Source organism: Misgurnus anguillicaudatus, chromosome 5 (genome assembly GCF_027580225.2).
Source record: "Misgurnus anguillicaudatus chromosome 5, ASM2758022v2, whole genome shotgun sequence".
Taxonomy (NCBI): Eukaryota; Metazoa; Chordata; class Actinopteri; order Cypriniformes; family Cobitidae; genus Misgurnus; species Misgurnus anguillicaudatus.
In genome coordinates, this window is record NC_073341.2 from 37,174,686 (window position 1) to 37,201,403 (window position 26,718).

The 26,718-nt window shown below is 36.3% G+C and overlaps 1 protein-coding gene across 2 annotated transcripts in view; it reads right to left on the reverse strand.

Annotated features, from left to right (window-relative positions):
* Positions 1 to 12,581: 12,581 nt before the first annotated feature.
* The window catches only part of lrrtm4l2 (leucine rich repeat transmembrane neuronal 4 like 2), a 45,745-nt gene continuing 31,608 nt past the window's right edge, over positions 12,582 to 26,718 (reverse strand). For both annotated transcript variants that reach the window (XM_055168913.2, XM_055168914.2), the window contains exon 3: positions 12,582 to 15,222. In XM_055168913.2, the coding sequence (XP_055024888.2) occupies positions 15,157 to 15,222 (66 nt within the window). In that variant the 3' untranslated portion in view covers positions 12,582 to 15,156. The remainder of the gene's footprint in view (positions 15,223 to 26,718) is intronic.

Here is a 26,718-nt window from a genome sequence, read left to right on the forward strand (position 1 = left end):
GGGTTGGTTGAATTAATCATAAAAATAATACCATCACGTGACAACTATGTAGCAAGCTTAATGTGCTAGAATTGTGTACTACATAGTATTTTATTAGAAAAATAGCATACTTGTAACTACAATAATATGATCTATAAGGTGTGGTCCTACTTTCTAAACTCCATACTCCCAGACTGTGAAATACATTTACATACCACTATTAAAATAAGTTCTTTAGTTAATTTCCCTTGCAAACCCAAACCACGTATATTGACCTTGTCTGTCATAGAGGACAGATGAAATAAGAGCCGTTTTCATTTCATTTCATTGAATTTGTTTTGGCAAAGGAGAAGGATGCAGGTTTTTTGTTACTGCGGCATTTGTTTATTTTGCAATGTTTTATTGTGGCTTAATAGTCCCCGTAATTACTCTTCATCTCTCTTTTAGGACGATAACATTGAGACATGCTTCATGAGAGGTGCGCGTACAAATGAAATCTTTCTGCCACAAAATTAACTGAATCAGCAGGGCAGAGCCCATCATCTCAGACAGAGCGTTGCAGGTATTTAACTGATACATAGTGATTTTAATTCCAGCCTTCATTCCTCATGTGTCTGTCTGCAGAGCAAATCCTTACGCAGGCAAATTAATGATGTGAAGAGAATAATTAGACTTGTGTTAAAGTAATTCAGAGAAAACTTTTTGAGTATATATATTTAATGTATTTTTAGTTCCTTAAGGAATCGAGCAAGCATATTTGTCATTAAACTTTTACGTTTTTATTAAATATGTGGGATGTATATGCAAAAATCAGAGCTTGTTTAAGTCTTTAGGGGCTGTGGTGCAGTGGTTAAACATCTGTGCAGGTAACCCAGAGATTGGTTTGTGCCCCACTAGGAGCTTTATATAAATTATTACCATCTGCCCTGTTTTCACCTTGTATTATTCAAGTTTCAAGTTTATTTATTTTCAGGAATATATGGCCTCTCTGCCCACAGATATCATGACATGGCAGATCGTCCATTTTTCATTCCTTGATTTATATACAATGCCAATTGCCATGCATACTCAGAATCACACATATCTTTGCAGACATCATCTACAAGGACAAGTTAACTTCTTCTTTCTTACATAAATCTATGTACAAAGGACAATCATACAAAAGTGCTTCTCATCTATCACAGAAATATGTGAAGAGTTTGGTTCCAAGACGCAATAAATCCATTTAGACTAATTTCGGTAAAACGTGTTTTCTATACCAAGAAAGTGACAAGATGAAAACCACTATTTTCTGTTACAAACTTTCATATTGCATCTTTAGGCTATAAAAACATTTAAAAAATCAAATCGATAATTTGATTTTCAAAGATTTATTATAAAAACGGATTATTTTTTCCACTTCATTAAGTTGACTAGTGGTATACACTGGTTAAAAAAAACAATAATGGCATTAATCAAAACACTTACTTTGTCATATTAAGAACACTGTCATTGCTGCTGTTGTCTTTGGGATGTCGTCGCTGAACTTTTTTGACAGTGATAAGCTGTAAAATGTTTTGGTCCTGCTCGATTTTCATTGACTTTGAGTAAAATAATGTTTTTGATAAGATCAATGTGTTAGCATGACAGAAGCTTGATGCTGTTGGGACGGTATTTTTCCTTCACCCGACTGCCTCTCATTTCTTCCCTGTCACAGAAAACCACCACATGTTTAGCAATGCCATCAAAATATTATTTGGTTTTTGTTTGTTTGTTCATCACGAAGTACAAAGTAGATGGGGAAAACTAGGATTTTGTGTGTATTCCGCGCCGCCATTGTTGTTTATATGCGTGGAATGGTACGCTGTGATTTTGTTAAATTACAATAACGACTAGGGATGCACGATATATCGTTATCGGCCGATAACTGCTTATTTTTAATATTATCGGTTATCGGTCTGATAGCAAAATTAGGCCGATAAATGAAAGCCGATAATTGATGGATTATTTTGGTTTGTTGAACCACTTCACTTGCTCATTGCTGGCCATGTGGAGTTTTGATTGTTTTTTTGTGTGACATAGCACGAAGATGACACGTGTTGCGGGCTTAAGAAGAGTATGCTAGTCTAGCGCAAAGACAAGATGTCCGCGGTCTGGGAGTTTTTCATTGTGAAAATAATATGAATATTTATCGGCCTATATATATATCGGTTATCGCCCCCCCAATATAAAGAGTTATCGGTATCGGCCAAAATGTCCATATCAGTGCATCCCTAATAACGACAGATTCATTCTGCAACTGGTGTATTACTCCATCTGCCCGTTTCTATAGCTAACTGATAGCTTGAACATCTAAACAAGAATAATGATCGTACCATTTGCATGTTATACATAAACTTAATGTAGCTCTCTTGTATTAACAAAGATTTGCATTGTAAGTTTAGTTTGTTATTTTCTAAAACTGATGCATACCATGCCTTATGTGCTTTTCTTTCAATTTTTGATTAAGAACAGCTGTAAATATTCCTATATTACCTACACTTTGAGCCTCCCAAGTAGTACCTACTTTATCTAATTCTAAGAGCATATTGTAGCTCTTTTACCATTTACCATTTTCTTGGATAACGATGATCGGGCATCGACACTAATTTTGTCCAATGCATAATACATCTTTTCATCTAAGATACAATGCAAATCTTCCCAGGTTACACTCTTAGAACGGATGTGTTAAAAACAACAAATTAGTGTTGAGTCTGGGACAACATATTAAATGCGTTGTCCCAGAATCCACCCATCTTTGCGTTATTATTGAAACAACACATTTTGTTTTACTTTTAACACAACTTGTGTTTTATTTTAACACAAAATGATACATAATGTGTTAAAATTACACATAATTTGTTAAAAGCTTAAGATAAAAAGATGTGTAAAAAATTAACACATCCTTTCTAAGAGTGTTCCCAAAACAGCTACATTGCTTGCACTTGTACTAATGCACAGAATTTTTTTTTACAAAACGTTTTTTTCTCAATACATTCTACTGGCTCAAAGCCCCATAATTCACAACCATAATACAGTATGGGGGCGACCATAGGATCAAACAAAAATAGAGCTTGAGTGTAGCTAATTTTTTGCTTGGGAACAAACCTTAGCAAAGAAAATATTGCTTTCTTGCCTTGGCTTGCTAAATGCTGTTGGGTTTTCCACCACGACAATTTTGGACCTTATATTATTGACCATAATTGGAAGCGAGCTCAATTTAAGTTTGTTTAGGATCACCTGCAGACCTATTAACCAACCACTGTGTTAAAACCATTGTTTTAACTGTTGGTTATGGGTGGCTTTTAAAGAAACTTAACGTTTTTGTCTATTTGCCAGCATACACGTACAGTGGTTAACACATTTATAAGAGCACCTGCCGTTTTGTCTCAAAGACAATCCAGCATGAAGTGTTTTTATGTGGACTCTTTCCTTTTCAGAAAGTTCACCATTTTTGAAGTGAGGGATGCTAAATCAAAGTTATATTTTAATAAAATATTTGATCCAGCACATTCTGAGAGGAGTCAAAAATGAATCAAGGGTACCATTAAAACTGATTTTTATATTAAGGACTGCAAGTAAGTAATTGGGCATCAGAATAAAATAAAGTCTCCCTTTTTTTAAACCGTAAATTTGAAAATTAATGGACAACAATAATTATATTTTAGCATTAGAAGTACTACTGTGAATAAAGAGCTTACACCTACATGAAAAATTATTTTGGTTATTACCAATACTGTTAGTTTAAGGTAGCTTTGGCACACACCGTACATAGGTGCTGGCCTAATATATTTGTAAGGCACTGTTCACTCTTAGAAAGAACACATTTGTACACATTTTGTACATAATAGTGGATATTAGTTAATCAAAGGTACATATTAATACCGCACAGGTACATGTGTGTACCTAAATGGCACATATTCTGACCTTTGTAAAGGGTATTGTCCAAGTGACTTTTTCTAAGAGTGTAGATACTATAGACATCATTTGAAAAATGTAAACCAACAAAAAACTTTCTAATAATTGCCATAGCACATTAAAGGCGGGGTGCATGATCTCTAAAAGTTGATGTTGACATTTCAAATCACCCAATCAAACACACCCCTACCCCAATAGAATCTGGACCTTTTCTTGATAGACCCGCCGGTCCGGGGCCCCCAGGGGGGCCGTGAGGTGGTGCCAGGGGGCCCCAGTTTTATGACATTTTATAAAATACATTAATTTATCATGATTTCTGTGTAATTAAACCTAAAAAGAAATAAGGCTACTAACCAACAGCACTACTTTGTATAACTTAATATGTTTGATTAATTAAAATGTTAAATTTTAGAACAGTTTTGTGTTATAAATTTTCTTTGGGGGGGCCCGCGAAGGATTGTACCGTACACAGGGGGGGCCGCACGCAGAAAAAGTTTGAGAACCACTGAGTTAGTAGACATTGCACTTACTGCTGATTGGCTACAAGTGTGTTTTGGTACCTTGCCCAACTCCCTTTTTCAAAGTGTTTGTTTTTAAAAAAGTCATGCACCCGCCTTTTTAATTTGTGTTAAACGAAACTTTTAATAGCCATAATTTTTTGACTCTGAACCATAGGCTGTAAAAATATGGACGTCGTGTCCGTGACATCAGCTATAGGTTTGTGAAGAGCTTTTTTGAAGCCAATAGTAGGCGTTGTCTGCCGTCGCCATCTTGGCTGTGCGTTAAAGAGGCGGGACGTGGGTGAAGCTGAGGTGGCTGGTTGCTGAATCCACGCCTACCTAGCTCGACTCTAGTGACAGTAGTAGCAGTTCACCTGTCACTCAAGTGGCCACGTCCTTAATTATGCAGAACTTTAAGGCTTAATATAAATTAAACGGATGAGTTACAAAAAACTTCACAGTTGTCAAGAAGGGAAAGATAAGCTATATAGACCAAAAACACTTTTTGTACCATGCTGTAAACACATATTTTCTGCTCTGAAGTTGGGTATTTTAACATGGGGGTCTATGGGAATTAACTTCCTTTTGGAGCCTCAAGTGGCCAGTTGACGAATTGCACTTCCATGTTAGCTTCATCAGAGAGATCGGAAGGTTGCCCCTCGCTCTGAACAGATGTACAGTAATACTTGATTAATGTTTTGATCCCAGGAAGACACATACGAGTTGTACATTACTGGCAGTTTATATTAACCATTCACCTCATCGGTCCACTCGAGACAGGATCACCCTCGACAGATGTTATGAATGAGGACATTGTGTCCTTGATCAATTCTCTATTGTACTGAATAAAAGCATCTGCTAACTTGCTGTGCATTACAACGTTGGCACCACAGCATCACACAACTCCATTACTGCTAATACCACTAAAAACTAAACAGCAAGCCCTGCAGATTGAGACAGCGATGTTGGTACGACTGCAACTGTGTCACTCATGTCTCTCTGTAATGACACTTGTAATTAAAAGCGCATTAGTGTCCTCCTCTTAACGGCGTGAGACAGCGACAGCTCGGCAATCCATTATTTGCACATCACTGCACCCTTAACTTCAGTCTCACCGTATAAGCAGATAGTGAGCGAAGTCAAAACTAAAAGAAAATGGGGAGAGATTTCACCCCTGCGGAGGAACAATGAACGCTGCACTATTATCATATTCAGAATAGTGCTGATTGGCTGACTAATTTACCTTTTGTACTACATAATAAAACAGTTTAGGGAAAATCCCTCGAGTGTTTCACATTGTCAGCTATTCAGCAGATGTTTCTTTATTCAAAATGTGACCTAGAGTAAAACTTGATTAAATTGACTTGTTGTACTACAATAAGCATAGTTTAATATTTTAATTTGTTTGAAAACTATACTCGGTCCTTCTAGAAAAACGTGATTATGCCATCACATGACTCAATGCATAATCAGCCAAAGTCGCATATTTATGTGGGGGCCACATTTTTAAATACGCCGCACTTTCGCACGATAAATGGCAGATTTCTGCTCGCGAAAAATGTGGGGCTTGCATGATTTCATAATAATCCATGCATTTTAATTACGTGACGTGATTACGCTACGTGAACATCAGTGAAAAGCTGCAAAAGCAGCAAACAGTTTTTGCAAGTTCACGCAGTATTTGCAAGTTCCCGCAATTTTGTCAATTTCCCACAATTTCATCGTATAAAATTGCATAAGTATCCCGCATATTCCATCGCATTTTTTAAGAAAACGTGCCACAAGATCAAGGATTTTTGCCCACAACAATCACAAAAAAACTCCTTTTTCTGGAAGGAGTGTATAGTAACCACCAATTAGGATTTTTTACTGTATTCTATACATTGTCCTGTGATATTTAAAGAGCACTTATGGTCCGATTCACAATTTTACATTTCCTTTGGTGTGTAAGTGTGTATTAGTACATGTTAACGATATGCAAAAGCTACATACCCCAAAGTAAACTATGATGCGAGTTATTGTTTTCAACGTAAATCTCTTTTTTTGGACTACAACAAACACACGGATTGTAGGCAACATTTTACTTTCTGGTCCTGTTGAAGTGGACAAGACCGGCATTATCATAATTCCTCCTGCTTCGGACTTAGTCTGTAAGTTAACTCCTGTTAGCATTGCATTGTTAGCGAATATTTCAAACATGGTAAGAAGCATCACATTTACAGCTGACGTCAGAGATATTCAGGCCAATCACAATGTACAGATTAGCTGGCCAATCAGGGACACTGAGCTTTTCAGATCGATGAGCTTTGTACAAAATCAGAACATTTCAGGAAGACAGGGATTTATGGAGCTACAAAAATGAACGGTATGTGAAAAATTATTACACATTACACATTGTATTATACCAAATACACAAAATAATAAAGTTGTTTTTAGCAATTAAATAGGTGTCCTTTAAAGTAAAACTATAATATCCAGGGTCAACTGAAACTGTGCACACCAAAAGCGAAACAAATATGCGCATCGCATTACTCCCTCTAGATTACACGCAGGATTACTTGTTTTTCGCATCAATTGCGCAAATGAAAACAATGCTCTCCGTTTTCTAATACAACTGCATGTGTCAAAGCTCTTCGCTGATTGGCTTGTGTGATGATGCGTCTTTACATGTCCCTCACAAATATAATTTTTTTATTTGCGCAGAAGACGAGATTTTATGCAAATATTGTACGTTTGCAGCAATCGAGTCGCGCAATTTGCGTCATTTGCATCGCCTCCCCCGAATTCGCGTCTATTTGTGTCTTTGCATTAACTTTATGTAATCTTCCAATACAACTACTTAAATTTGCACACACCATTACGTTAAAAGTGATTGGTTGATACTGCTGTGATTTAGTTTTATTTTTTCCAGGAAATGTAAACATTTAAACTTTTTGACTTAAATTTTATGGACACAAAACCACTTAGACATTTCTCAAAATGTCTCAAAAGAGTCATAAATAGGTTCTGAATGACATGTAAATGAATAAATGTTGACTCTTTTTGCTGGTCAGTGACCGGATTGAACAAATCACAGTCACTCAGGTGGGTTTTATGAAAGTATTTCATTTATTTTTCTTAAGAAAAGAGCCACATACATACCGAGGATACAGATAAAAGTACAAATACCAACATATTAACTCCTGGAGCGGAGGTAAGAGAAGTCTGTACATGTGAACACGGCTTGTACATTAGGATTGCTCTTTTGCTGATAATTGCATGAAATGCTCCCTGCGACGCCGAGCATGACTGTTATCACAGAGGAAGGTGACCGAACATGAAAGCAGATGCAGAGATTATCACAGTGTGATGTATAAGATGGAGCATTACTAAAGAAACGTTCCTTGTAATATCAACTTTAAAGCAATCATGTTACCAGTAATGCACTACCAATAAAAGTCTATCGGGTTTTTCAACTATTGTAATGACTATGTCAACTAGTAAAGTGACCATGTAAACTAGTAAACACAGTAACTGTCATATAATACATACAAGGATACCAGTACAGGGCTGTTTACACAGCGAGAAACAGTAATTCAACTGGTATTGCTTAACCAGAATCAGTCTTTATTTGAACTCTAGCCTAACAAATCAACAAGACGATGTAGACTTTAACTTTATAGCTTCAAAAACACACATCTGTAGAAAAATAATTAATATAAGCGCTTAAACAAAAACACAAGCTGCACATATCTGCTTTTAAACTCTTTATATGGCCTTGCCCCATAGACTTCTATTGAAAGCGCATTAGAAGAAACATTAGTTTAGCAAATTGAAGGACTGAGGTTTGTTTTTCTGTGCTGATCCACACAGTCTGTCTGCAGAGCTAACAAGCCTTCCGTTTCTGTCCTTGCACATCATTTCATTTTCTAACAGTGTGAGTGTTGCACACTTGTGTAAATAACATGACCGCTGACAGGTGTAAATACAGGGATTATTTTGTTTTTCTTGTTCTCGTGCACAATGTGCCTGATATGAAGGTACAGGGAGAAGCAGTTCAATCTTTTTTAAACGCTCATGAGCACAGATTCAGATTGTCGGTGCAGTTAAAATAACCTTTTCAATTCACTTATATTGTAAGCAGGGCTCCAAACGTCTGAGATCATTCATTAAAATGCCCATTTTTGCATTTCAACAGAATGCAATCTTTATATTTTCATTTGATTTATATGTCAGTTTTGAAAGAAAAAACATGAGTTTTAGTATTAACTATGTTTTGTTTTAATGATTTGGCATGGGCTTTGTCTGTGCATAGTTAAGGTGGATAGATTAGTTAAAGTAGTCAATGTCACTAATGTGATTACATTTTATTATACCACAGGGCTGTTGAATGCTTTATTCTGATTGGTCTAGAAATGTTCCATGGGTATGCATTATTTTCTGATAAATGCAGACCTGACCTGTCAAATGTCTTAAAACAACCACCAGAGCAATGTCTGTGGTAACTGTGGTATAAGCAGAATAATTACAGTCCTTTTAAATTATGTGGAAATAATGCACACCCGTGGTGTAACGTTATATGGGTGTGCATTAATTTTGAATAACTCAATAGGCCCGTTGTCTATTATTCCTTACTTATTGACCTACAGTAGTAGTTTTGTATAATAGTAAAGGCTGTAATATGTAATGCATTAGTGAGGAGGTTCATTGACTTAAACCAGATTATTCAAATAACACAGTGCAATGCAAATTTATTTTTGTTTTTAAGATTTATGTTTTATTTTTAATAATTTTATGATTTTTAAAAATAGTTGTCTTGCTCTTAAAATCTAATTTATTAAACATTTATTCCAAACAGATTGTTTGGTTGGGGATGAAAACAACATCCCCCTACAAAAACTTGAAGTTAAAAACATCAACAAATTGAGTATTCTAATGCAGTGGGAAAATTAAAATAGAAAAATATTTTTGATAAAGACATTAAATCAAAATAACATCACAGCAATTCTGTTTTATTTTTTGGTAATACTTTACAATAAGAGTGTATTTGTTAAAGGGTGGGCGGAGGATTTCCTCGAATTTTAGAAAAGAACAGCCTTCTCCACTTTTTAAAAAAATGCAATTGCGCAACACTCCTGATTGACAACTAGGAGGACCAATAGTCTTGATGATCCACCCGGAAAAAGAAAATCCTCCGCAATACCTTTAACTTTAGTAAATGCATTAAGTAACATGAATAACAATAAGCAATATCGTTTTTCATCATTTATTTTTTATGGTGCATTAACTAATGTTAACATATCGCCGCTGCCCGATGAAACTCACGTATGTCCAAAACGATTACTTTTTAGGAAATTAAAAAACACTGTATTTCAAAAGCAGTTGAATGTAGCGTTGTCATACTTGGTACGGCATCTTTACATGTAACCATATTCTTGCCAGTGTAATGATATAATCCACATTTGACCAAAATAAATGAACATACGTGCATATTTTACAGTAACGGTGGTCGATACGCGTTCTTCCGATCATTAATTAGAATGGCCAAGTGGCGTTTCATATTGACAGATGAATACACTCAGTTTATATAGCCTACGTCTTAGTTTATTAAATACGCTTAGTTTATTTAATATTAATTATAAATGTATTAAATGTCTCTTGCAAACTATGAAGGGACGATGAATCAATACACTGACATGGTAATGCTAGACAGATACATTGCTTGCACAGTCCTACCGTAATTTTGTCACTCCTAGACATACGTCTGGCGTCAGGGGGAAACGTTTACCTTGATGAAGGAAAGTCATTGTCTCACCAGGCTATGTTTATTCGGCTATCCAGTGCTGAGCTTCGATGAAACGTCACGAGACCGTCAAGATGCTTCCACTGGGCGGGAGATACGCGGCGTGATTGACAGCTTTGAAACCAAATGTATATACGTGAAAATCAGATGACATGATTTCACAACTTTTCATTGGCCATTTAGATATGTGAAGCATTCTGTATACGGAAATGAACCTGGACATTCAATCCGTCGAAAAATCTCAAAATCGGCAAAATGGACATACGTGGTTTTCATCGGACAGCGACGATATACAACTTTTGATTTCAAAAATGTTTTAGTAAATGCTGATATTACCATGAACTAAGATTTAATAAATGCTGTAGGAGTATTGTTCATTGTTGGTTCATATTAGCCAATGCATTAACTAATATTAACAAATACAACTTATTGTACAGCATTGCCTTTTTTTAAATAAAGCAATAGTTTATAGGGGTAGTTTACCAAAAATAAAAATTCTGTCATCATCCACTCACCCTCATGCTGTTACAAACCGGTACACATTTCTTTGTTCTGATGAACACAAAGGAAGAAATGTTTGTAACCCAACCGTTTGTGGACCCCATTCACTTTAATAGTAGGATAAAAGAATACTAAGTAAATGGGGTCCACCATGAACTGTTTGGTTACAAACATTTCTCTAAATATTTTCCTTTGTGTTCATCAGAACAACGAAATTTATACAGGTTTGTAAAAACATGAGAGTGAGAAAACAATGACAGAATTTCCATTTTTGGGTGAACTATCCCTTTAAATCCTGTTCTCTTAAACGAATCAATTGGCTGGTTTTGTTTTCAGTTTGCTAAAAACTTGAAGAAACTTGGCCCAGTGTCATTAAACCCTTCGACTCATGTATCAGTATTTACACTTTCATGTTACAAATGACAGCCATTTTGAATCGGCGTTCTCGTCTTGGTTTTAAACCATGAAGGTCATTGTAAATTCTGAGAAAGGGACGGGTAGATCTGTGTTTGTTTTTACTGCAAAGATTTTTTGTGAAATATCTTTTAATCTGACCAAAAAGACATGAGTTTTTTCTAAAGAGATTGCTGGTATAAAGACTTCTCGTACAGTACAGACCACGTGGCATGATAAAGCATCACATTTTTGGTTCTTTTTATGATACCTTCGAGTTAAGGATTTGTGAAAAATCAATACATCACAGAGTAAAGCTGTTCTGCTCTGATCAGAGGAAATCTGAGGTCTGTGAGTTATTTGGGATGGGATGCGTTAAAAACTAAATTGCACAACCCATCAGGGAGAAGCCCTGCAGTCTGATCGTTGATTCGGTGGCACTGATAGATTTGCAGACATTTTCATTTGAGAATCTGATCATCCAAAACTTCAAGGGTGGGCAGTTCTCACTGAAGTTCACATAATAGAAGACAGTTTAATTGTCTTAAGTTTGCTTTATCTTAAAGGAACACGCCAACATTTTGGGATTTTAGCTTATTCACCGTATCCCCCAAAGTTAGATAAGTACATAAATACCTTTTTCATCTCTGTGTGTCCTGTAACTCTGTCTGACACACCCACCGCTAGCTTAGCTTAGCACAAAGACTGGAAGTTAATGGCTCCAGCTAGCATACTGCTCCCAATAAGTCACAAAACAACGCCAATATTTTCCTAGCTTTGGGGGATACGGTGAATAAGCTAAAATCCCAAAATGTAGGAGTGTTCCTTTAATAAAGCAAAGGGAATTTAAACTAACCCCCTTGTCCACTTTACCATAAGATTGTATTTGTCACAAAACAAATTACCTACAGTAGCATGAACTAACAATGAACAATACTTCCGCATTTATTAATCTTAGTTCAAATCTTAAATCCCCCAAAAACGTAAAAAAGTTGTAACTGTTAACATTAGTTAATGCACAATGAACTAACATGAACAAATGTATTACCGTAAACAACCTTGTTGTAAAGTGTAAGCCCCTATATTAAGTATTTAACTTCATCTAATGCTTTTGTTTTATCAACACTGATTGTTGTACAAAAATTCTTGTGGATGGCTGATGTTGAGGAGGGCTATTGTGATATTTAAAAGCAAAAAAACATTAAATCTGCCAGGTACGACAAGCAAAACATAAGGTGGGTGAAAATGAACTATCTCCCGCGTTTCTTATTATTTTCATGTTTAATGCCTTCACTGAAAAAAATTATTCATTGAATTTAATCATTTTTTCCAAGGTAAGTGGTTGCAATCAATTTATTTAAGCTACATTTAAACAAAAAAGATTAGTAAAGTAAAATAAAATATAAAACTTTTGTTTAAATGTAGCTTAAATAAATTGATTGCAACCACTTACCTTATAAAAATTGATTAAATTCAATGAATAATTTTTTTCAGTGTTCTAGAAAATGTTCTTAATTTTCTTACACTATATTAAATGAAAGAGCATATCCTTTGCTTTCAAACAAACAAAAACATTTATTTCTATCTTGATTTGTTCTCTTTTTATCACCTCTCAAATATGGGTAAGTTTCTTTCAAAATACCAAATTTTGAGGCAAAAGGTAAGATAATTGCATTTTTGTAACAGACTTTTGTTAGAGATCAGATTCAGAATGATGATCAAAACATACACAGAGTTTTTACTGTTTTTGGATCAGTGGATGCTTAGTGTTTAATAAGTTTGGTAAGAGCTCCACCTGGTGGATAATAGCGGAAATATGGATTGCCGTAAAAACTCGTCATTGGCAGGAAAGCGTTTTTTCTTAATTGACGAGATAACTCGTCATTAGTGGGGAAAAAGTTCAAATTGAAACCTAAGCTATATCTGCACTCAACTCAGCGTTGGGCCAAAAAGGGACAAACCTAATGGGTTGCAATTTACCCTATGCTGGATTGTTTAAATTCAAAATGCTGGGTTGATTTAACCTATTGTTTGGTCAAATATAAACATTTTCTGAGTTAATTTAACCTATCAACGGGGATTATCCCTTTTTGACCCAACGATTTTTGATTTTTTGAAAATAAATCAGGATTTTTTTTGGAGTGTGCAGACTTGAATGTGAGCCCGCTTGACTACAGGCAAGGTGGCCATTAACCTTGCCTATTGTAACCAACCCCAAATACCTTAAAAAACATTTAATATCTGCATAAGCATAGTGGTAGGCAACTGCACGATGTTAACTAATTCTGCTTTGGATTATACAGTAATGGATTAATTTAATAAGGTTTAAGCAATAAACATGGATGGGGGAGGTCTTCTGGACAGATGGCAGTGGGTGTGGATTTCTACATAATCCTTTCCATGGCTTTCAGAGCAATCGCACATTCATTTATTCATGTGCTCGCTCACTGTCACTGTTAGCTACATTATTACATTGGCCTGTCTTTCTCTTGCACAAATGCATGTGTTACGGCTTGTCACTGTTGCGCCAGATACGCTGTAAATCTGCTTGTGGTGCGGAATAGAAAATACTGATGAGAAATCTAATACGGTTGGTTAAGTGTGGAAAAACCTCGGCAGAAATGTTTACGTCAGCAGTTCTCAACTGGTTTTTTACTTTAGGACCAAGATTTTTTTTCATTGGAGACCCAACTCGTTACTTAAATTGCAAAATTAAAGATATGCATTGATGTCACCGTGAATTGTAAAGGCCGATAATAATTATTTATGTGACTGGCTATTTTGGGATTTTTGTTACCCTACATTTTTGTTAATGGTTTTCTTGGATAAGGAAATATCAACCAGTACATCTCTGTTGGCATCATATTTGCATGTCACAGCCTTTGATGTAAAAAAAATTATAAACCAAAGATTTCTCTCTCTTTATTATCAGCAACTAAATGTTTAGTATTACTTTACTGTTGTTATTGTACTGTTGCTCTCCACGATCCTATCTCAGCAGACCTGTCACCCATTTTGGACTGAGATGTACCGGTTGAGAACTGTTGGTTTATGTTCTGCCATGTCAGCGGCACGATTCTGCAGTGTTAAGTGTTTTAGTAAACGTCCAGTTACTTGCTGTGTTTGCGTTGATGTTGAAAAGCATCCGGATGCAAAGTTTCCCCAAAACACGAGCGTATCTCAGTATTTTTAAAATCCATCTCTCCGCGATTCGTCAAGCTATGATGACAGGTGCTCATACAAAAATAGTCAACTATTCTTTCAGAACAAAGAGATGCCTAGAAAATCGTCAAAATTCAGGCTTTAAATGGGAAACAAAATGGACACATCCACAACAAACACATTCGAGCCACAATTCAATTCTCCTGTGGTTTGTCCGAGATCAGCCGGGGCTGAAATCAAATCACTGTGGGAACTTGTGGCGAAGCTGCGGTCTTAGGAAATGGCTCTCGTCGCTTTCCTCCCAATTATTTTTCCACGACTGTCAAAAATAACTTCTGTCGTCGTGTAGTCCTCCAGAAACATCCCTGTGGTTTATGCTCAATCGAGCAATTACTGTCCAGTCATCAGGAGAGATGTTTTCAATGGTTCGACATGAATAGTTATCACATCACTATACAACACAAAGAGATGAACGTATGGGAGGTGGGAAAGATCCGAACGGTAGGCGTAGATCCACGGGGAGAGCAGGTAGTAGCTATCATACAGGAACAATGGCAGCCTGGAAAAACGTTTTGCCAGTTCATTACATACAGTATGGATTTGCCATTCATGTTTGCCAACGCAGCTGAAACGGCCCCACGTTGCGGGGGACGGTTATTGTTTGTTGAAATGACTACCAGACCGGTTTAGTTTAAGGACGGGGTGTGAGATTCATGGCGTATTCACTCCACTTTCCAAAGAGTTTTCATCCAAAAGGATGCGTGCCGCCCATTCATTCTTTTCAGATTCGATAAGGCTTCTTTTGTGTTCGCAAATCTGCGCTGAACCAAAATCCAGGAAAGGCGTTTATCTGAACCACTGCGAATCATAGCGGGCAGTGAGAGGTTTTTTCACGGCCCTCCCTCAGTGAATTGTGTGGATGTCTCCCAGCCACGGCCCTGGTAGCGGTCTGGGGTACGTATAAGCATTCTGCAAAAAAAAAGTGAGAACAACAATTAGATACAAATATTGCATTGTATTTATCACTTCCTCAACACAATTGAAATGCGCCAAGCGTGTTGTTTGCACCCAGACGAAATGTCGTCAAACAAATTAGCTTTCAAATGTGTTAAATTCGATAGGGTCTCCAAGACAATATTTCTTGCGTAAACAATCCTCCCTTTATAATCTAAGCTGTCTTTAACTGCGTTGAAGAATCAATTAACCGTCACGACTGTATATTTGGTATCTCCTTTTCTGCAGCCAAGAACATTTTAAAACGCATGACATTTTTTTGATTAACTTCACTTCACGCGGATAAACATGTTTCACATTCGTTCACCTTTATGTGGAGGGAATAAAATCACGCGGTGAGCGGCTCATCATGTTTACGTTTAAAAATATTAATTAAACTGAGGGAGAGATGAAATTAAAACGTCCCCTTTCCGTTTTACTCGAACATTGATTTGCATGCACGCAGTAACTCGCAATTAATGCGAACCGTCTACAGTGACAACCCGGGGTGTTGCTCTGAGAAACACACATGCGGTTTGTCCCCAGTTAAATATGTCCTATCTTCCAACCAACAAGTATCTTTGGATAATTATGTGCCAAACAGAGAAGTTTACATGCATATTTTGTTGAATATGTGATATTCTATTCCAGAGAGACACAAACACAGTAGGGGTCTAATCTCTGAATAGCAGAACCTCTCTGAGATTTGTAATTATCTTCTTATGAATAAATCATCTTTTATGCCTCACAAATGTGGACGGACTGGGCTTCAACATCTGTGTTTGTCCTTGACTGAAAATTACATTGACAATGCAAGTATGGCGAGGGCATGATTTTGTGATTAAAACATTTATTGTGATAAAATACTTGAACAGAATAGCAGCAGTTGAAAAGTTCAGTAGGAGATATTTGACCACAAAGTGCACAAGAAACATAATAGACTGCATAATAAAACTCTTAGTGGGACTGCACCGGCATACTTTCACACCTTAATACTTTCCTACACCCCATCCAGAACCTTACATTCAGCAAATGAGTGACGCCTTGAGTTACCTTCCCAATGGTGCACTAAATCACATTCCCACTCCTTTTCCTTCACTTCTCCGTGCTGGTGGAATGATCTTCCTCTCAGCCTTATCTCTTACAACATTCAAAAAACAATTAAAAGCCATCTTTTCCAAAAATATTTGATTTTCATGTTGATCCCATTTATATCTCTTCCATCCTTTATTTACAAAAATCTCTCTCTCTCTCTCTCTCTGAGCAGGTTTCGGAATAGTGAAAACTTGACACTGTTAACCCTCATGTGGTTTTAACCCCAATAAATAAGTACACTTAAAGGAATATTCCATTTTCTTAAAAGAAAAATCCAGATAATTTACTCACCACCATGTCATCCAAAATGTTGATGTCTTTCTTTGTTCAGTCGAGAAGAAATTATGTTTTTTGAGGAAAACATTGCAGGATTTTTCTCATTTTAATGGACTTTAATAGACACCAACACTTAATACTTAACTCAACACACAACAGTTTTTTTCAGCTGAGTTTCAAAGGAGTCTAAACGATCCCAAGCGAGGCATAAGGGTCTTATCTAGTGAAACGATTGTCATTTTTGACGTTAAAAATAAATTATATACACTTTTAAACCACAACTTCTCGTCTAGATCCGGTCGTGATACGTCATGACCTCAAGAGGTCACAGAGGACGAATGCGAAACGCCCCAGTGTTTACAAGTGTGTTGAAAGAGGACCGTTCCGACGTTGTTGTATGTCAACTGATACTAATTAATGTCTTTGTGTCTGTGTGTTGTTTACGATGCTCCGCAAATGTGCGTTTTATATATGTAACACGTGACCTCCCTACGTCACTATGCATTTACATTAGGTCGCGCTGGACCGGACCTAAACGAGAAGATGTGGTTTAAAAGAGCATATTTTTATTTTTCTTGTCAAAAATGATAATCATTTCGCTAGATAAGACCCTTGTGCCTCGTTTGGGATCGTTATAGTCCTTTGAAAAAACTGTTACGTGTTGAGTTAAGTGTTAAGTGTTGGTGTCCATTAAAGTCCATTAAAATCCTGCAATGTTTTCCTCAAAAAACATAGTTTCTTCTCGACTGAACAAAGAAAGACATCAACATTTTGGATGACATGGTAGTGAATAAATTATCTGGATTTTTCTTTTAAGAAAATGGAATATTCCTTTAACCTAAACACTGAAAAATTTCATCCATTACTCAAGTTTTTAAAGGGGACAAATCATGAAAATGTAACTTTATACATGTTTATACAAGTCTCTGCAAGCATGTGAAATAATTGGTCATTGAAATTTGGCTCCCTTGTGATGTCAGAAGGGGATAATACCACGGCACTGCTATTTAATGCAGAGATCAACTTATTTGCATTTAATGGACACACCCAAAACAACGAATTTTAACATGCTATAATAAATGATCTATATGATAATTTATTTCTATATGAGCTAAAACTTCCGAATATGTTCTCTGGGGACACCAAAGATTTATTTCACATCTTATAAAATCCTTGTAAAATTTTAATGCACGAATTACATGATTTTTTTCTCATTCAACAAGAAATTTTGAGTTGCATCAACTTATTTAAGTCTCTGGATTTGACAATTTTACCCATCATGCATTGCAGCATGCATACAATAACTACTACTGTTATATGAGAGTTGTTTTGGTGTTTGTTATCTTTTTTTACAACTGCAGTTGTTTTTTGTTATTATTGTTACTTATTATTTGCGGTGAAGTGCAAAAGCTCATCTTTTCACTTCAGATTTGATTACTGTCACCATTATTGAGTGTGTTAAATGTTGAGGTCTCTGTGTGAAGTTGAAGCCTTTGCTTTACTTGATGTTACCTTTGCATTGCAAGGCGTCCTCTTTTTTTTTTGAGAGGCACAGATTGCAGAGTACTCTTAACATTACAAGTTTTATAAAACTATGTTAAAGTAATATTCTCTCATTGTTATCTGACCATTTGTAGAACAGGAAATGTTTAGTTAATCAAACAAGGATTTCACAAGTTCGCCTGCGCATTCAGTCTATTGAATGATGGTAAAATAAGACTTGGCTTGCTGTCCTCAAAGGGAGCTCGAACCCGAGGCTCGGCTCAAGCCCCAAGTTCAAAACCCTCCATAAGACTGTACAGAGAGAGGAATGAGCAAAATAAAGGAGGAGATTTGGGGAGGAGGAGGGATGCCAGATGAATCGTCACTGGTAGGTGTGAGGACTGACTCGCTTAAATAGGCTCTCAGGATGATTGACAGGACTGAATGTTTAGGCTCCTTCCGAACCTACGTCTAGAACTTCATAATGCTGAAACAAGATATTTTATGTTTAGTGAACAAAACATTTAAATGACCTGTTCAGCAATTTTAAGTAGATTTAACTTAAAATTACTTGCTTGTTTAACATACAGCGAGCTACCCTATGTTTTTTAAGTAGAATCAACTCTTCTGGGCTAACATTGTATAAGCACCTTTTGTACTATTGTATAAATCGCTTTATTGTTTATTGTCCTAATCTTTTTTTTTTAAAGAAACATCTGCTAAATGCCTAAATGCAAATGTAGATGTCTTAAAAGACATCTCATAGATATCCAAACACAGCCCAGACGTCTAGGCTAAAAAAGAAAATTAAATAGACGTCTAACAATAGCCCAAAAATAAATAAAAATATATAAATCAATAAATGAAACCAAACACCTTGTAATCACTGTTGACTTTGCTTGCATTTGGAATATCAGACATCTCACAAGATATTTTAGCAAAAACAACATATAATCAAGTTTATTTTGGCTGGAAGTGGGTTACTCATAGCCGGCCTAAGGTCTCCAACCTTTTTGTCATCAAGGGCTACCACAATGGATAAAACAGTCTGGAGGGCTACTTTTTTGATATAGTCTACTCGAAACTTTTGGTTTTACTTGTTGATTTTATTTTATTTTACTTGTTGATATGTTTTATCATTGTTTAAAATATTAACATGAAAAGAAGCCAAGCTTATTAATAATATTGAAGCGCGCCAATGGTCCGATTCACGATTTTTCGTTTCCTTTTGTGTGTATGTGTGTATTGGTACATGTTAGTGATATGCAAAAGGTACAAACCCCAAAGTAAACGATGACGCAAGTTATCGTCTCCAACGTAAATCTCTTTTTTGGACTACAACAAACACACAGATTGTAATCAACAGTTTACTTCCTGGGATTGGTGATGTAGACAAGACCGACATTATCATAATTCCTCCCACTTGGACTCACAGCCTGTAAGTTAACTCCTGTTAGCAACCGAATCTTTCAAACATGGTAAGGAGCGTTTCATTTCCAGCTGACATCAGAAGGAAGGGTGTCACGATTTAAATTTTAAATCGAAATTGGTCGAAATTAATTCACAACCTTGAACTTCAAATTCAACAATATAATCGTCGATGCTGCCACGCCCCCACTTCACGTCCGGTCAGTTGCCGAGCGGGAAAAAAACGCACGTGTTGAGTGCTGCGAGTCAACCTCCTCTAACTTAGCTACAGCCAGTTAAAACAACACCATGTAGTTTCCATGTAAAATGACTTACAGCTCCCCCATGTGGTTGAAAAGCGCAACAGTGCTGGATATCAGACACTCTTCTGCAGGCAGGGAGAGGGGCGGGGCTGTGTATCCTACCCTCCACCGCCACTTTCAGAGTGTGCTTGTAGCAGCTAGGAGGCTGCTCAGGTTGCAGCAACAGTACAGTTTGTCCAGTTAAAAGTTGTTCTATCACTGAAATAATTTTAGAGACATTATTTAAAGGTCGAAAAACTACATAGTGTTGCTTTAAAAGATAGCACGGCAGGACCGGTTGTTTCTCTGAACTGAGATCTGTTTAAGTTTCACAACAACTTTTTTCAGCTTCTTAAAAGTTATGAAAACAGCATTTAAATATGAGTTACTGGGGTATATTCTCACAAGCTCTTCTGACGGTAATAAATCGCGTTTTTAAGGTGCAAAGTACTGATAGAAGTTTTGTTTTATCAGGTATGTGCGTGTATCATATTTCTTCACAGGCAGCACGAACATGGTAGGGCATCTCCGGGTTCAAGGTCAGATATTAGATTTCAAAAAGTCTGTTCTAAAAATGGCATAGCATTTTTTGTGCTTTAAAAAAGTAAAAATTGATAATCGAATCGTGACCTTAGAATCGAAAATGTAATTGAATCAAGGATTTGGAGAATCGTGAGAAGTATTCAGGCCAATCACAACGTAGAGGTTAGCTGGCCAATCAGGGACAATTTTGTACAAAATCCGTGCGTTTCAGGAAGACAGGGAATTCTGGAGCTACAAAAATGTATGGTATGTGGAAAATAATGTGTTTTTTAACCATAAACCACGCCAACAATGAAATAGGTGCTCTTTAAGGGGACCACTGACCTAGGTGGTGAAATGACGGCCATTGCTCCAGCACTCTCAGAAAACGTACACCTTTGTACCTAAAAGGTACATATTTGGACTTTTTTAAAAGGTATTCTCTCAGTGTGCAACTTTTTTTCTGAGAATGTGGGATTAGTTGCCATGACCACACTAGTTTTTATACATTTCCCAGGATTCTTCTCCTGCGAATCATGCAAAATGTTGAAAGTCATGGCAATTATTTTTTAAGGTCTCTGAATATTTGAACTTTTCTGATTGTCTCCCGCTGAGGAAATTGAGCAAAACATCATTATATAAGACAATCAAATGCACCCCAGGATATCAGATATCAGACTAATACCAAACCTTTAGTTTCGAGCAGACGGATGAGCTTGTACTACAGGACGTTCTGCTAATTATCTGCTTGTAGTACAAATGACAAAGTCTTTAGGATGTCATTCAAGGGCATGTTGACAAGCACAGCACGTCGGCACAAATAACCGCTAATGGAAACCATGCAACTGAATGCATATTGTTAATGCAAAAAACAGTTCATAATATATCCGTAATGTTTAGTCATTGTGAAAAACAGTGTTTGCAACCTATTTATTCACGTAATGTAAGTGGAACAGGATATTATGAAGTCTTTGTGCAAATGTGTACTTTTTTGAAAGTGACCATTTTTTTGTCCACTTTTTCTGATCGTGTAGCCCTGGATGCAGGAATGGTGTTAAGAAATAATTAAATAAATTATAAATAGTTTTGTCTTTTAAGGTGTCTTTTATAATTTTTCTTGCAAAGAAAATTACATTGAAGATTGATGGGGGGATAAATGTTGCAAGCCAGGTTCGAACTCCTGTTGCCCTCCCAGGATGATGATTTGGAGCATGTACTTTACCTCCTAAACCATGACTCACGTTTTATGATCTTTTTATTGTCATTAATCTCTCCAAACTCTGACCTGAGGACCTTCTACATTCCCATAGCAGACGCATTACTAATAGCTTTTAATTTGCACCTTATCAGCCCTGCAGAAGAGGTTTCCAGAAGGAGAACAGGGTAAATCTTACACCGTTATTGATTACTTTTCCTCAGAGACTCAAAATTAATGTCTGCATCAGATTTTCCAGATAATACTTTTAGCTCCAGGTCAGAGATAAACTAAATACTGTATTAACACACGCATGCCCAGAATAACACGTATGCACCCGTGCATGTTGTCATAAACGTGCACACACTTTTCCACCTCCGCTGCATTCGTGAGTCATGCAGAAATGCAAATTAACTGATGGGCCACATACATTTTTATGACACAAATAAACACATCATCACTTTGGCAGGTCTGAACACATTTCTTATAATGTTGCAGACGCTTGCAGACGAGGGCTGTGAATATAAAGGTTGTAATATTCTGTTTTTTAAAGGTTTCGCTTTCAAAGTTCAGGACTGAATAATATCAGCTTTGCCTCGTATGTTTCTCCTAAAGTTCCCTCTGAGAATTATTAAAGACACATGCATTGATTTTTAACACAAAGTGAAAGTATATATTTTTTGAATTATGAGCTGTAAAATGAATCTGGATTTCTCATTAAATTGCAGTATTCATACAATATGAAAATCTTTGGCTTTTGCATACATTGGTATTTTTAAAAATTTGAACACATTGAGACACAGTTAAAAAAATAAATTGAGCATAACATTGATTTAACCATTAAATCTTGTTTTATTTTTCTATTAAAGACTGCAAGTAAATAACTAATTGCACATCTAAAGCCTACGGATACTGATAGATTAACCATTATAGAAACATGATTTTTGCAATCACTGTTAGTTAAGGGCAGCTGTGACACAGACCTTACATTGGGCGCAAGGGATACAAGGGATAGTTCATCCAAAAATGAAAATTACCCCATGATTTACTCACCCTTAGGTCATTCTCGATGTATATGATTATATTTTTCAGATGAACACAATCAGACTTGTATTAAAAAAGTCCTGCTTGTTCCAAGCTTTATAATGGCAGTAAATGGTGCTTTAATTTACCATTATAAAGCTTGGAACAGCCAGGACATTTTGTCCATGTATGTGTGTATATTTACAGTATATGTTCTTTGTAAAGATTGTCAGACATCAACTCTTGTCCAGGCAAATCTCTTCATTTTCTCTGCATTTCTTATGAAAAGAAAAAACTGTGATGGATAAGTACAATAGCCATGTGTGGGAAGAGAAATTTCCAGGAAATCGGATCTCATTTTTACCTAGTTTATTTTTACATTATTCCAATTTGAATTTGATCTCAAAGATGATACGACACGCATGCACTTCAAGTCTCGGGTGCTCCCATCAGGTGACATGGAAACAAGGAAATCTGCATTGTAAAAAATGAGCATGTAGGTCATGCAACAATTTCCTCTTTTTGACGGCTGTGACTGCAATATGCAAATGTGTTTCCCTGAGGGTCGAGGAGTTCGGATCTTTATAATTGTCTCTATTACTCGCAGGGGAACGACTCTAATAAGTTAAATATTGGGGGTTGCATAGACGGCCATATGCAGGGAGTGATGCATTTTTTAGATTACTGCATTGTTCTCTGAGGGAAAAAGTTTAACTGTGCTTTTACGTCATTCTTAGATTATGACAAAGGGTAAAATGTAGTTGTTAGCTGTGAAGAAGTAAATTCAGTTAAATAACTTCTACAATGAAGCCCAGTAACATGGAAAGCATTGAGAATGTTAAAGAGTTTTATTCAAAGCGCTCTGCAGGATAGATGCGTGTTTGGATTGAAAGATTGAATAGTCAGTGGCTTTGTTCAGAATGGAATACAAGAATACTGTGTACAGCACTTTATTATATCTAAAAAATACTATGTGCATTTTAAAGAGTTGTGTTACATTGTTGCTAAGTCACGTGACACAGTTTTAAAATGAATAGTTTGATGAAATGTTACAGTAAAAGCTTTTTCATTTATAAGTCACTTTGGATAAAAGTGTCTGCTAAATGAATAGATGTAAATGCAGATAAAGTTTTTAAATTGCAAATTAAAAAGGAGATTTATCAGGAAACATTAATCAGGATTGCTATTACAATGAAAATGGAGGTCAAGTCAAGTTCAATGAATTGTGGGAGTTCTGCACTATACAGTATGTGCTGTTCAGACTGATCTCACAGAAAGTCATGTTATAGTCATGCAAAATTTTATCCATTTATTCGTGTACATGCCACGAAATTCAGCTTTGTTTGTGCCTTGAGCACAAATTTCTATAAATAATTTTACATGTGCATTGCACGACTTTCTTTTTTGTTTCATTTTATGTATTGTTTCATCTCTTTTTACTATGTTCTTACCATTGTCGCTTGGGGTTAGGTTTAGAATCACTTTCTGTTACATTTTTAGACATCATAACTAGTGATGCACCGATGTATCGGCCGCCGATATTTATCGGCCGATTTTTGATCAATTTGAAACCATCGGCATATCGGCAATAGCACAAGAAAGGCCGATACCGATTGTTTATTAATTAACTGCATAAAGAAATCCATTATATGTAAAAAATGAGTTAAAGTTTGTTAATAAAATTAATGCTGAATTGCAAAAACCACCTTTGAAGGTTGTCATGCTGTCTTATAATATTTGTTTTAGCTTAATTTGTGCCTCTCTTATTATGTTGGTCATTGAATGTTAATTAGATCCAATCCATGTTCAGTAAAAATAATTTGATGCAGAAATAAACTAGCTAAAAGACCAAATGTATAGTACTGTATACAAGTGTTTAAAATCGGTATCGGCCAGAAGTTATCTGTTTAAATCGGTATCGGCCCAAAAAAATCCTATCGATGCATCCCTAATCATAACCCAAACCCCAAGCGACAACATTTTAAAAATAGGAAAAAAAGAGAAAACTACATAAAATGACATGAAAGAGAAAGCCGTGCCACGGACACAAGAAACTATTAAAGAAATTCATGCAAGTGTCATGAAAAAGACATTCGTGCTCAAGGCACGTAAAAAGCTGAATTTTGTGCCATGGACACAAAACATTATAAAATTTTGGTGACTATAACACGACTTTGTTGGTGCTGTTTGTATATGGCACATATTCAGGCATCCCATGCACAGATAATCATATACTGCTATAGACGGTTTTATCGGACGTATGTGGGCCTCACCGACGTTAACTACCGGTCTGTGTTTGTTTATCAGTCTGGCTAGTGGCTAAACTGACCTTTAGAACAAATACCTTGTCGAAAATTTAAATGTTTTGATTTCCTAAAGATGAGGGAAGATGGCGATCACTACTGTACGAAAAGGTTTGAAAGCCAATATGTTGCTAACATTGTATACATTAATTTTACACAGTAACGTTAGCATAGTAGTTGATGCTCTTTAGCTATGTTTTGAACTAAAGTAATTTACTTGTTATTTATTTTGCTTGTTATCAGTAATAATTTACTAGTTCTTTGCAGAAGTCTTAAAGGAATAGTCTACTCATTTTCAATATTAAAATATGTTATTACCTTAACTAAGAATTGTTGATACATCCCTCTATCATCTGTGTGCGTGCACGTAAGCACTGGAGCGCGCTGCGACGCTTCGATAGCATTTAGCTTAGCCCCATTCATTCAATGGTACCATTTAGAGATAAAGTTAGAAGTGACCAAACACATCAACGTTTTTCCTATTTAAGACGAGTAGTTATACGAGCAAGTTTGGTGGTACAAAATAAAACGTAGCGCTTTTCTTAGCGGATTTAAAAGAGGAACTATATTTTATGGCGTAATAGCACTTTTGGGAGTACTTCGACTCGGCGCAGTAACACCCTCCCTCTCCCATTATGAGAGTGAGAAGGGGAGCGGACTTTTCAGGTGAGTCGAAGTACTCCCAAAAGTGCTATTACGCCATAAAATATAGTTCCTCTTTTAAATCCGCTTAGAAAAGCGCTACGTTTTATTTTGTACCACCAAACTTGCTCGTATAACTACTCGTTTTAAATAGGAAAAACGTTGATGTGTTTGGTCACTTCTAACTTTATCTCTAAATGGTACCATTGAATGAATGGGGCTAAGCTAAATGCCATCGAAGCATCGCAGCGCGCTCCAGCGCTTACGTGCACGCACACAGATGATAGAGGGATGTATCAACAATTCTTAGTTAAGGAAATAACATATTTTAATATTGAAAATGAGTAGACTATTCCTTTAAGTTTGGGCCACAAACGCCTTTTATTTATGTTGTTGAAGCTGAAACCGTCTATACATAATATACATACTGTAGATTGCGTCTACTAATGAACTATAAGAGTAACATGCTGTTCTGATCATACAAATAGGCATTATTTTAAGGAGCATTATTTTTTCAGGTTGGTCCAAACTATAGCTTTTAAAATGCTTCCCCTTTGCAATCAATAAACTAAAAAGCAGAATTTACCATTTCAAAGTACTCCAGCAAAAGCAATGCTTTTTTTCTTAATATTTCAGAACTTCAAGATAATGCCAGGAGAACCGCATCCAGGAAATATTGTCATTGCTGTATTGGCAATGATTGTATACAATAAAGCTTTAAAACTAACAAGCACCCCTGAGGTAATTCAAACAACTTTTGCACTACACCCCCCAAAAGTCCTCTGAAGCAATTTATAAGCTTTATGTGAGGAAAAAAAATTACTTTAGCAATTCGAAGAAAGGATACAATAGAAAAATATTTCCCAATGGCAGCCGGTGACTTTTTTTCCAGGGCACTCGATGCGAAGTTCGTCACAAACATGTATGTAGCCCGTCATGTGTGTGGTTCGTAATTTAAAAAAATGTGTTCTGAGCGTCAAGTGATCTTATGTGTATCACGTGTCTTGTCAAAATAAGTGCCTGCTGCAGATGCGTCTACACAGTTTTTGATAAGGGAGACGCTCGCGTTTGCCAGATACTCGCATAATCTCATGCGTAATCAGAGTTTACTGTTAGGGGATAATTCCGGTATTTGGCACTTTGGGTCTCGTTTCTGTTTTGTTTTGGATGAGCTGCAGTGATGGACGCAGAGATTTTGACATTGGGTCGAGTCTTGACTTTTCGA